This window comes from Agelaius tricolor, unplaced genomic scaffold (genome assembly GCF_023055355.1).
Source record: "Agelaius tricolor isolate 1412-34295 unplaced genomic scaffold, bAgeTri1.0.p SCAF_26, whole genome shotgun sequence".
NCBI lineage: Eukaryota > Metazoa > Chordata > Aves > Passeriformes > Icteridae > Agelaius > Agelaius tricolor.
In genome coordinates, this window is record NW_027269286.1 from 2474473 (window position 1) to 2487663 (window position 13191).

At 40.1% G+C, this 13191-nt stretch overlaps 1 protein-coding gene across 4 annotated transcripts in view; it reads left to right on the plus strand.

The window, feature by feature from the left end:
- Positions 1-13191, plus strand: part of LOC139600286 (complement C4-A-like) — a 53009-nt gene that overhangs the window by 29380 nt on the left and 10438 nt on the right. For all 4 annotated transcript variants that reach the window (XM_071448363.1, XM_071448364.1, XM_071448366.1 and 1 more), the window contains 14 exons: positions 584-723; positions 1555-1767; positions 3041-3092; positions 3511-3591; positions 4660-4863; positions 6362-6437; positions 6857-7013; positions 8386-8481; positions 8806-8974; positions 9934-10100; positions 10534-10692; positions 11284-11343; positions 11807-11900; positions 12639-12807. In XM_071448363.1, the coding sequence (XP_071304464.1) occupies positions 584-723; positions 1555-1767; positions 3041-3092; positions 3511-3591; positions 4660-4863; positions 6362-6437; positions 6857-7013; positions 8386-8481; positions 8806-8974; positions 9934-10100; positions 10534-10692; positions 11284-11343; positions 11807-11900; positions 12639-12807 (1837 nt within the window). The remainder of the gene's footprint in view (positions 1-583; positions 724-1554; positions 1768-3040; positions 3093-3510; positions 3592-4659; positions 4864-6361; positions 6438-6856; positions 7014-8385; positions 8482-8805; positions 8975-9933; positions 10101-10533; positions 10693-11283; positions 11344-11806; positions 11901-12638; positions 12808-13191) is intronic.

Consider the following 13191-nt stretch of genomic DNA (forward strand, 5'->3'; position numbering starts at 1 on the left):
GATGGGTCATATAATCAAAACTGTCTTTCATTCTTTCCACTCTTTAAACCACCTGATTTTACCTTCCACATGGTCAGGAAGCCACATGAGAGGTAGCAGTAGTAACATCACTTTTCTTTGAATAATTCTGGGACCAGGCTCTGGCCATCTCAAAGCATGAATGTCTGTGGCCTCTAAGGCAGAAAAGAACACCAAGAACCTAGCAAAGGACCAGCCAGAGAGCCCAGGTTCTCAGGTGCTGCCCTTTGGGAGCTCCTAGGAGTTGATGAGGACTACACAGGATGGACAAAGGGTCCCCTTTGAAAGGGGAGGAAAACTGGGCCACATTTCACTCACAAAACACACAAACCCTTCTGCCAAGTTTTAGCTATCAAAAACCATGGAAGTGACTCCAGGGGCAAACTACAGGTAGGTCTCTAGTGCAGATGAGTTTAAATGAGTTCTGAGTATGCCTGTTTTCTTCTCCTGCTCATGACCTCAGGAGAGCCCAGGCACTGAATTTAGATTTGACATTTAACTTCCTATCAGCCGATGTTATGTGTGCCATTCTCAATTCTAGCTGATTTTCTTTTTCTCACCCCAGGGTTCTGTGTGGCTGACCCCCACAGCTTTACAGTTTTCAAAGACTTTTTTGTGTCCCTGAGATTACCGTACTCGGTCAGACGACATGAGCAGCTGGAAATAAAAGCTGTGGTTTACAACTACCTGCCCAACGATCTCCAGGTATTGTTATCAACAGCTGTTGCACCTTGCATGCCAAGTTAGCTAGATCTATAGTTTTGTAATAATTTAATGGGAATGTCCTGGCTGCCCTTCAGTGTCTCCCTACAGCCCAGACATAATGCTCCTACCTTGAGCTCTTTCCCAAGCACAGGATCCAGTTCTACTTGGAAACCAAACTTACCATATAAAGCAGATTTTTTTCACCATGTTACATAGCCATATCCTTTTGTTTTGGGTACTTCTTCCCCTTCATTGAAGTAATCTGTTCTCTTTTTGCTGCCTGCTGATCTGGGCAATACCCAGCTGCTGGCACTGACACTTGCTGACACTTCACAAGGTACACAAGGCAGAGAGGTAAATGAGTATGAGTGCACCATCCAATGATGGCCACAAAACTCATTGAGCATACACCACAGAGCCACTTTTTCTCTTCATGTGACTCCTATGCAGTCCTGCATACAGACACAGTTGTCACTGGGCTAGGGGCCTCCATCATCCTAAGGTTGATCCTCTTTTTTTTTTTCCACTTCTTGCCATCTCCCAAACAGCTGTTCAACCAGCATCCTCTGAGTTGCATTGAATTGTGTAGAACTGGGATGTATAAAAATGCACTATCCTTCTTACTTCACTGTGGTTCAGGGATAGGCCAAAACTCTGTTTCAAGTTCAGTGTAATGAAGAAATGTTGGCTGATTTACCTTCAGAGCCCTAATCAATATAGCTGAATATTAACAGACCATAGGGTCACAGAACAATTTACATTGGAAGGGGCATCCAGAGGTATTTTCCCTGTGCACCAGGACTGCTCCTGGGCATTGCCTTGTCCCCACAGGTGACAGTGAAGATGGAGGCAGTGAAGGGGCTGTGCACCGCGGAGACGACGGCCAAGGCCGTGCAGCTGCCACTGCTGGCCAAGGGGAACTCAGCAACACCAGCCTTCTTCTCCGTTGTCCCTCTGACTGTGGGAGAAATCCCAATCACCATTATTGCCTTCAACCGGGATTCTGGGCACAGTGATAGCATCAGGAAGAATCTCAATGTGGTGGTATGTATTCTGTAGTATGTATGCCCTAATTGAGGGCAGGCACTTCACAAATTGTCCTCAAATACGACATTCACTATGGGTGGAGTTCTCATGGAGGGAGTGAAATGGTACAAACACAAGGCTGGAAACAATTCAGGAAATCTATTTTTCAGCAAGGACTGAGAGGAAAAAATTAAGCCTCTTTGTCTATTGTATATAGAAAGGTTTGTTCTCTATGGCAAAAAACATCCTTTACCCATGACACAGCAACAAATCCTTCAGCAGGTGCATATCTTATAATCCTTAACTTCTCCCTACTTCATCAACATGTATGAAAATTCTTTTTTTTCTTGTGAAGCCAAGATTGAAGATATCCATCTAGCAAACTTTTAAGAAGGAAATGCTTTCTGCTAGTAAGAAAGTTAAACCCTGTTTTATCTCTTCTCATCAGTGGATCAATCTTCAATCTTAACAATTGCATAGGTAAAAACATATGCTAAACATGCCAACAGAGATGCTGTATTGATTATTCAATACCTTATCTCTCTTTCAAAATTATAAAAAGGAGGAGCCTTTTAGAAAAAATTACTTTTCAAGTGCCAACACAGACTCATTACAATACCTAAGTCATCCATGGAGGGCTTTTTTCCATCCACACAAAAAGTGCAAAATACGAATCCTTGCACCCCTGGTGCCAAGTATTACCATGTAGGTAAGGATAAGGCACAGGAAGCTGGGAACCTGCTGTTGTTAAAGGCTATAAATTTTGTAGATATTGACACAATCTCAGAGTTCAGTGTTACCCCAAAACACTAGAAGTAGATATAAAAATATGTTTATTAAAACTGAAACTGTAGAAAGAGCGATGTGAGGAATCAGAAGGAAAGCATATTTAAGTCTTACACCCAATATGTACTCAGAAATTCATGGATTTCACACATGAGAGGTTTACTTAAATGAGTCCCTCTGTGAGCTTGACTTGATGGGTCACAAAGCTGAGAATAAACTTTGAAGTTTAATTTTTGGTAGTTGGTTTTTGTTATAGGAATTTCATCCAGGGAAATGTTTCAATAGTAACACAAAAATTCAGCAAAGTTTATTAGTATTTCAGTTGGGAAATTGAAATTCTGATTTAAAGGTTGAGTTTTACCTAGAGAGAAATCTCCCTTCAAAAACCACTTATTTGTGCCACCTGCTGGCCTAGTGCTTGGGTGGAGCTCACACGTTTCTTGCAGCTTAATTTCAGGTGTGAGTGCTTGCAAGCCTATTGACTTTTCTTTCTTTAACTGTGCAGGCTGAAGGTGTTTTACAGAGAGAGGAAGAGACCATTTGCATTAACAGTAACTGTAAGTTACCCAAAAGGATTACATACAGATGAGGTTTGGAGTAAGACTGAACAGTGAATTTATTAAATACTCCTTAATGCACAGATGTTCCTTTAGTTAACCAGAACTTGTCAGAAATTTCTCCATCCAAAAGACTTGTGAAAGAAAAAAACCCCAAGAATTCTAAATTTTTAGAATTGATTTATTTTTCTTTTGTTTTTAAAGGTGTCATTCTTTATATATTAACAAGGTATCTATTTAATTCATTAATGGGTCTTAAAAGGTATTAAAACCAAGGTTTTTTTCAAGTGCAAAATATCGCTAAAGATTGAAAATTAAATTACTAGAAGGAAGATAAGTATGTTTTTTCTAAAATTACAGTATGTTGTTTATTTTTTAAAAGTCTGGATGCAGATATCTATTTATTATTTATTTACAGTGAAGTCCCATACAGTGGACCTGAACAGGCCATCTAATATGGTACCGGGTTCTGATAGCCACGTGTTAGTTAGCCTGAAAGGTAAATGTAATTTTTTTGTTAACAACTTCTCCATAGGTGACAAGGGACAGGCCCCTCTGTGCTGCTCATTCCTGCATGGCAAGTCTCCATTCTCTCCTGGTTTTTCTGTTATGACTCAAATGGTCTGTGCTACATGACCAGGTCATAAAACAAAACATCCCCAGGGTTGAGCCAGTACCTCTTCCTCTTTCTAATTACTCCTCCTTACTTGTAGTGAGTGAAACAGCTTTATGAGATCCATCCTTCCTCACTGTGCTTGGACTAACATTATGGGAAAGACAGACATGAAGGGAAGAGTTCATCTTCTCTAATAACTTCATGCAGGGCTATAGAAATCTGCTTTGGATTCCAGAAAGAAGGATGCCAGACTCTGATGTATAGGTTCTGGAGAGTTCTGTATTTCCAAAGAGGAGATATGTTCATATATTCATTCAATTAAATAGAGTTGTATGCATATAAAAATATATATCTATATACTCTCATGCATACATATTTTAAAACATCTATAAGCAAGTATTTATAGTAGTGATAAATACTCCCCCCTGCCCTGCACTGAAATGTAAAATAATGTTTTTGTGACACAAAGGATATTGGCTTCCATTTCAAATCCCTGTTCTAAAATAAAGGGATCATTGAATTCATAAAGTTATAAAATTGCAGAGAGAAAAAAAAAAAGCACATAAACTGTTTGTCATGATTAATGCACAATCTTTTTATCCCTCTGTGGGAGGATCAGGGCTGGAGGGCTGGTTTGACAAGACTTTTCCAGCCCAAACCTGATAGACAAGTCTTTCCCCCTTCCATTTCTCCCCTCCCTCCAGTAGCCTGAGGACTCATTCCCCTTCATATTCCTTCACTGTGCCAGCCTCCTTTTTCCAGCTTTCCTGGGGCCTGGCACCTCATCCTTGCCCTTCTTCAAAGAGCTTTATGAAGTCTCAGGTAGCTAAGAACAGTGCTGAGCAGTGAGGAGTATTGGGCCATGGTGGAATAGTTAGGATCACCTTTCTTCATACTACAGCAATCCGTTTTAAATAAGATACATACTACAGCTTGCGTTTTTTGCAACAGGGAACATTATGGATCAGTCTGTTGAAAACTGTCTGAGTCTCAATGGAGTTGAGAGGCTGATTCAGGTGCCCACAGGCTGTGCAGAGCAAACAATGGTGAAAATGGCCCCTGCAGTCTATGCCATTGAGTACCTGGATGCCAGCGAGCAGTGGGTGAAGTTTAACCCCGAGCGGAAGCAGGAAGCCATCAGTATGATTGAAAAAGGTAGGCAGGAAAAAACAAAACAAGGCAAACCAACCAGAGGCCAAAGGATGGGGTCCTTGTTATCTGTTTGCACTGCACGCTGGCTGCAGCTGCCTCCTGAAGGAGTGGCCACTGTCTTACCACAGCCTCACAGAAATGCCCCTGGCAGTCTGCAGACAGACATGAGGGACAGAACATGTGAGGAGGGCTTTGGACACTAATTACCAGCATCTGGAACTGGATGGTATTGACACTGACAGTCCATTCTCTCTCTTGCCTAATTTAGAAGTAGAAAGTAAAATCTGAGCTGATCAATGAAAATTCTTTTCAGACTAAATGGACAGCAAAGGCCAGTTATTCATTGCCTCCAAATGTTCAAAATCAACCAAGACAAATCACATCCTAAAAATGCTTATTCTCCCTATGGTTCACAGACACTGCTTAGGATAGCCAGCTGGGATGTAGACATCTCTGTCTGTGGCTGTCAAGAGGAGTATAACAAAGGAAATTCCCAGGGCTAATCATGATATTGACACCTTCCTTTGCCCACCCCTGTATTCATCACTGCACAAGCTAGAAGGACTTGGGCCAAGCCAGGTATGGAGTTTCCTTAGGGAGAGGACACCTGCAAGTCTCCTTCTGGAAGACTCCACTCCAAGATGTGATCCAAAGCTGGTATTAAACATACAGCAAAGTCAGGACCACAGTATGTGGAAATTTTCCAGCTCACATGAATTAACACAGGGAATTGTTAGTATTGGAGCAGGTACAGCTGATCTTTCAGTGGTGTGCTTATGGCACAAGGCAATATGATGTACTTGTCATTGTGATCTTCAGATATGACAAACACATTTCATCAATGATAAGCAAGTGTATAAATAGAGATTAAAAGCATGCTAGCAGTTGCTGCATGGAGATCTTTGCCTATTTATCAAGCCTGGCAAAAGTGACATGAGATCCTGCTAATATTTTGTATTATCAGCATCATTTAGTGCCTACATTATGCTTTTATTTATTCTTATTGAAGTTCATCAGTGTAAAAAAGTTCATCAGTTGTGTGGCTATGATACAAACTTGGTCAAAATCATAGCAGTCAAGATCTGAAGCCACAAGTCGTGATTTTTCTAAGACTGTGTCTGACCCAATAGAAGATGTTTTGTATACTTTTTGATTCAGTGCACCATAAAATCAACAGCTTGAAAAGTTGTCAATAATGGAAAATAATTTCCCAGTATTCATTACACATACAGTGTTTTGTAACCATAGGTATCTGCAGTTTTCAGGTTATTTTCTTGGCTCAATTAAGTCAAACAAGACAGAGGACCTTCTAAACCTAGTGATTTTTCTGTGTCAAATTCTCCTGACCCAGTCATTTGCTCCTTAATGCCCCAGTGAACACCTCCATGAACTCTTCCACCAGTCAATACAAAACATGTCCATTATAATACAAGTGATGTAGGAAAATGCCCAATAAATATGGCTGTTCTCTGAACAGTTACATGCTCTCCTGTTCGTGCAGGTTACACTAGACTGCTTGAGTTTCAGAAGGAGGATGGGTCCTATGGAGCATTTAAAACAACCCCCAGCAGTGTATGGTAAGGGATTTTCTTTTGCTGGGCTTTTGTTTTTGGGGTTTTATTTTTGTTTATTTGATTGGGATTTTTTTTCAAATTATCTCTATTATCATTTGATGAATCAGAAGTTTTTATTTGGTGATGAATTTTGAAAATCTGGTCGTTGCCTATGTACTTTTGCCATGAATAATCATCCGCCAAATTCTCTGAGCGTATTCAGTCCTTGGTGAAAGAGATTTATACTGAGCCCACTGAATATTTTGCATTTGCTACAGGGTAGAAATATTCAATCTGATGGTGAACAATAACTCACTATGTTGCAGTGAGTGCACTGTATTGAATAGGAGTCTGTGCATGAAATTAGTTTGTTTTTCTTCCTGTCAATATAGTCCACTATAAATATCTGTCAGCACAAGTTTGGAAAATTTTCTTTTGTGCAGGTTAACTGCGTTCATTGTTAAAGTGCTCACAAGGAGCAGAGAATACTTTGGTGTACAAGACAGTCACATAAGCAACTCGATTTCCTACTTGGTTAATCAACAGCAGGCAGATGGTTCATTCCATGACCACCACCCTGTAATGGACAGGAAAATGCAGGTAGGTCATCCATAGTTAGAATAATTTGTTGTGCATTTAGGGCTGTTAGGGATTGAAAGGAACGCTGTGAGTTGTTAAATAACAAGAAATGTATCTAAAGAGAATAAATCTGTAATGTAAGTACAAAATTCAAGATTAATTTGTTAAGATGTGTGTTATGTCAGATGCATAGCTAGCACTTCACCACCTTAACTTTTTATACAGTCTTAGATACGTTTTTCAACTATGCCTATGGGGCACTTAAAAAAATTATTTTGGGGGGGGGTCATATGTTTGGTAAAAATGTAAGCCTTTTATTGCTTAAGGCAATAGAGTATAGAATTGTAACTTTGTCTTGAAGGAGCATCCAGAGCTCATCTAGTCCAAATGATGCTCAGAACAGTTCTAGTTAGATCAGACTCCACGTCCAGCTGTGTCTCAAGTATGTCCCAGTCTTTCTGGGTAACCTGTTTCAGTATTTCACCATGCCCATAATGAAAAAAGAAAATGTTAACACTTAATCAGAATTTCAAATTGCATATCTTGGTCCACACATCCTCTATAACTGTCCAGAAACTCAAAATTGTTATACTGTCCATTAATTTAGTCTAGGAAAGTAATGTACATCTTCCAAAACTCATTGAAAATGCAATGTAATGACCATATATATGAAAAAAACATGCATTGATAATTTCAATGACCTGTATCAAATAACTAGTGAGGCTTTCACACTCTGGCCTCAAAGCTAGTTTCATAGTTGATGTAACGCTATTGGGGAAAAAGAAACACGTAGCTCAAGGACTCTTCAAAGATTTTTGGGGTTTTTTGACCTGTGTTCAAGCTGAGATTATCTTCTCTCTTCCATATACTTCAAGAGCTTTCAGGGAAAGAAAGTTAATGAGGCCACAGTGCTTACTTTATCAAGAAGAGGGATAAGAAATGAGCCAGTACTGGTGTATAAATACCTATACAGGAGTGTTCTGTCTGCAAGGTAGAGGGCTCTTTAGTGTGTAGAGAGTAGTACAGAAATGAAAACAGCCCCACCCTCCTAATGACTGAAAATTGAAACTATGAATGTCTCAATGAGAAATTACAGATTTTTAGCTGTAAGATAAATAACTAAATATTTGATTATCAGCTGGTTCCACGTGGTGACTTCCTGATCTCTGACATTAGGTTGTCAGAGATCAGGAAGGTTGCTCAATGCAACCTTTAATGCTGCCACCACAGGAGTTTTACTTTAGATGGACACATATTATTGAAAAAAATCAAGGCAACAGCTACATGGTCAGAGGGTTTGCAGAGAAGATCCTTTACTTTATAGAAAGTAGTTTTCTAGATTTAATCATAAACATATGCATGCACATTTAACTTTTCATATTTCATTTTTCAGGGTGGCATTGGGTCGGCAGAAGAGGATTTGGCTATGACAGCCTTTGTAACCATAGCATTGCAACAGACCCTACGTGTCTTCCCATCACCTGATGTGGTAGGAAGCCTGGCTCTTTAAGTCTGTAGTCTATTGCACTATGGCATATCCACCCTACCATCTCTTGGAGAACTGCAAATGGGGTTTAAAATCTGCTTGCACCTGTGGTGGATAGGAAAAGATGTTGTGGCCCATTATACAACAAGGGGTTTCCAGCTACCCGCTCCATCACCAATGGCTTTAATTGCTAAGCAAATATTATAATTGTCTTAAAAATTGCCACAAGGCAGTATTCTAATTTCTAAGTACTAGTGTCCTAGTGCCAGAAGTAACAGATAGCAGGTCTCAGAGATCTTTACAAATGGATCTATTCTGTTTCCACAGGCACGAGTGATTACAAAAGCAGTGGCTTACATGAAAAATCAATTTTCAAGAAATACTGACTGCTATTCTATAGCCATCACTGCTTATGCTCTGACACTTGTACGGTCTGATAGTGAAGAAGCTCAGTCTGTGAAAGACAAATTAAGGGACTGTTCTTCTTTTGATGGAGGTACTGGTAACCATTCTTTAAAAAAAATCCCTTTAAAAAGCACTTTTCCTAATGGAAACACACTAACATGAACAAAACAAATTGAAGTAAATGAAGAAACATTAATTTTATACAACCATGTATGTATATCTGTAAGATATTTAATTATTTAAATTGCATAATTAGATATTTCAATATTCTACATTTTAATACATAATTTTCATAATTTATATCACTATAAAGTGACAGCTAGTGAAGCCTGGATCATAACCTTCTCTGATTTTGAAACTGGAACAAAACTATAGTAAATATTCATTTATGTTTTCTGCTTCCCTTGGGAAGAAAAAAAAAAGTCCAAGCCAAATGAGAAAGAAGAAACTTCATATGAAAAAATAGTAACAGACAGGAGTAGTCCAGACTGGATTTGTGGTCAAGAGGGAAGGTGGCTCTTCCAGCTCACCTGCTTCCAAAGCCCCACACCTGTTCTGAGTGCTTATCTTTCCTTGGAACCTAAGTTCCCCATGGATGTCCCCACTGATGCCCACGGGGTGTGGCAGTGGTGACTGCTGAGTCAGTCAGCTGTGTGGCTGCTCCACCATGCTGGTTATTCCTCCCAATGCATTTGGTAAATACAGTCCTGTTCAACAGCCCCAGTGTAAGCATAGGGAATATGCTTCTCCTTCATCAAGGCTGGATTCGCGACCATAATTAATACTGTTATGTCTGAGGGGCCAGCAGACACAATGCTACCCCTCCATCAGATGGACATCACTGTACAATGGGTTGGAGAAATCAAAATTGAAAATTATGGGTTTTCGCTTCCATTATCTTTGCTTACCAGCTGATTTGTTGCTCTCACAACAGCATCTGTATCTTGTGGTTCCACAGTGCCATGACAAGAAATATCCACTGTGTAGAGCAATAGTGATTTTTGGCAAAAGTTTCTGCCCAGGTGATTCAGGACTGAGTTGTTCTTGCAGCAAAGCAGCAGCGCTACTGGGGAAATGGCAACAACGCAGTCTCAGTGGAAACCACTGCCTATGCCCTGCTTCAAACCTTGCTCCTGGATGACATGGAATATGCAAGGCCTATTGCCACGTGGCTGACAGAGAGAAGGAACTACGGTGGAGGATACTGCTCTACACAGGTGCCTGACCAAGAGTTCAGGGGCAGTCTTAAGGGGAGGGAAGGAAGTAAAAGCCTCCTAAGAACTTTTTAATTTAGATTTGAACAGGGAATTTTCAACTTCTTTGGTATATGAAGCAGTAAAGATTTTGGATCGTTAATTAGCAATGGGCCAAAATAAAATAGTTAAAAGCCAGCTAAGAAAATTCTTTGTCCTCATGAAGAAGTAGGATAATCTAAGGTCAGGACTCCAATGTGTTTACAATTTAGTGCTATAAGAAGAATCTGGGAAATTAAATGAATAATCTGTGCAAGTAGGAACCGACAAACGCAGGAGAATTTCAAAGCAGCAAAAAGCATTAAATTGAATTCAAGGTGACTGATAATGTCATCTCGCTTGTTGTTGAAATAACCTGGCATAACTGCTAGTATTTTTGCTTTTCTTTCTCTCCTAGGACACAGTGGTGGCCTTAGAAGCTCTGTCAGCATATAGCATACAGACACTGGACACTACTTCCACTGACCTGACTGTCAGACTGGGAACACCTGGAAGGAGAAATTACTACAGCATTGTTCTGACTGATACCCATGAAGAATTTCAGAAGCAGCTAGAGGTTTACAACCATCAGTTGCTTCAAAGGTTTTTTTCCCCTCAACAAGGAGAAATCAAATCCTCTGGCCTAGGTTTTGTCATGTTAAACAACCATGATGCAGCTGATTTATTATACCTTTAAATAATTTGATCTATAAAACAACAGAATCTTTTTAAAGCTAAAAAACCCAAACCCATCAGGTGCTTAGCAGCACGCTTTAGAGGTGCTTTTCTGCCTCTGAGGACTTTGGTGGCATGAATCTCTCCCAAAAGTAAAGAGCCACCAGGAACCTAAGTCCTTCTAGGGAATGAAGAGGAAGGGGAATAATCTGATCTTCACTGTGCCTGGAACTGTGAAACTGTGAAAATGTGAAATCCAGGATACTGAAGTTGGTAAAATACATCTACTGGCCTAAAACAGCAGAGTAAGATTCATTAGCTCAGTTCATTTAAAATCTTGAGACATGAGGTCTCATAATTCCTTCCATAGCTAAAAGTTTTCCCTACCCAGGTTTGGGGGGTGAAGGCATACAATACTGTCAAGATGTTAGGAAAACAATAGACCAAATTCTGAGCACAAACTAAATATCTTTTCTTTTCCCTTGGTTTGCAGTTTGAACTTGGGAGAAAACTTGAAGTATCTGTGAACGGCAAAGGAAATGGGACAATGAGTGTAAGCTGTAATTTCAAAATCTAGGGTCCAGCTGGACTTCTTTAATCTCTTTTTGAAACCCAAGTGAAAACTTACTTGAAATGGCCCCAACCTTTGTGTTCCTACCTCCAAAATTCTAAAATGTGGGGCCTAAAGCCTGCCCTTATGGACTGTCAATTTTTCCTGTCTTTAACTTTATTAACTCCATAAAATGCCAAGGGTGATAGAGGTGGCTGGAGTTGAAAGACCTCTTTGTGTTTGGGAATGGAGAGTTATCTTAAAGGAGTCCCACCCCATTGTGAATTGCACATGGGACCTGCTTATATCTGTGACACTCCTCTGTGACCAGCCTGTGCCACTGGGGGACTGGCCATTCTCTCCATGTTCCCATGTCCCATCACCATGTGTTGGAGTCCTGGATGGGTAAATTCCTTGCCATTTAAATGATATTTTTAGTGGCTTGCTGTTTGTGTGTTCATCTTAGATATTAAAAATGTACTGGTCACCTGAGCTGAAGAACAACACCTGCAATGATTTGATTTTGACAGTGGAAGTGGAAGGGAGCCTTAAGTACACTGGTGAGTGAAAGGGCAGGGGCTGGGTCTCAAAGGGGACGTGTTTGGCCAGCTGCTAATGATACTTCATGGCTTTCCAGCCTTGGAAAGTGGGAACAAATGAATGAAACAAAGAAAAAGAGAAGTCCCTGAACTCTACCCAGTCATTGTTTCATTTAGTTTCTTATCCTTAAATAGTGTAACAACTACGAGTGACTGTAGGTGCAGCAGGTATTTAGCAGTTACACAGATACCATTAGACACTCTTCTTGAGAAAGGGGAGGTGAACTCCCTTCACAGAGGGGAAAGCCCTGCTCAGTTCCCTGGCTAATGAGGGACCTACCATGTGGGCTTAAAATTCTTAGAGGCAGATCTGTCATAGGTTTTTCATATAAGCAAGAATGTGTTTTGCATCTCCTGAAGTGTGTAGTCATCATCATCTCTGCCTATGTTTGCATTGGGTTTTTTTCTGTTTGAATTGTTAACTTTTGGAGGGAGGGATTGTCCTTTAAATATTTATGCATAGCCTAAACTCCATTCTTAGCCTGTTAATTATTCTTACTATGGTTATCCCTAGAATTCTAACTCTGAATGAATTGGAAACACTGAGACAGTGTACAGTAAACTGTTATAAAACTCTCAGTGACTGAGAGTTTTATAACAGTTTACTATATGACTGCCCACCAGAATTTATGATTAAGCCAAAAAGGAGCCAAACTGCAGGCAAACATGTTCATGGCTGACCCTGTCTCTCACCTCCAGAAGCTGAATACTCTGATGAAGACTATGATGATGAGGACTCGACTACAGGAGGAAACAGCACACTTGAGACACTGTCTAAAATGGATTGGTTTGATATCCGCAGCAGAAGAAAAAGGGATCTGACCACTCATGGCAAAACAGAATCCTTGCAGTACAAAGTCTGTGTCAGGTAGGTCTGCAAGATCAGCTCCTCATCTGCTTGTAATTCTCCTTTGTCATCCTCTTCATATCCACAAACTCAGCATCCAACCTAGTCATCTCCTGTGAGTCTGCATACACTGTAAGCACGTGCTCTCTCTCCCGTGGCAGGAGAAAAGGTTTCCAAACAATGGATGAGATTTATTGACAGAGTTTACATAGACTTCAAATGTCCACTGCAGATTCTTCCCTATCAAATTCTGGGGAGTCTCTAAAACACTTGGCAGGCTAAAAATTTGAAATAAATATTTTATTAAAAAATATAAATACAGCTGAAACGCAGTAGTAGCATATTTACAGAGTTTCATCACTTTCTGGAGAGATGCTGTTACTTCCTTTGTGGCCACACTCTGGC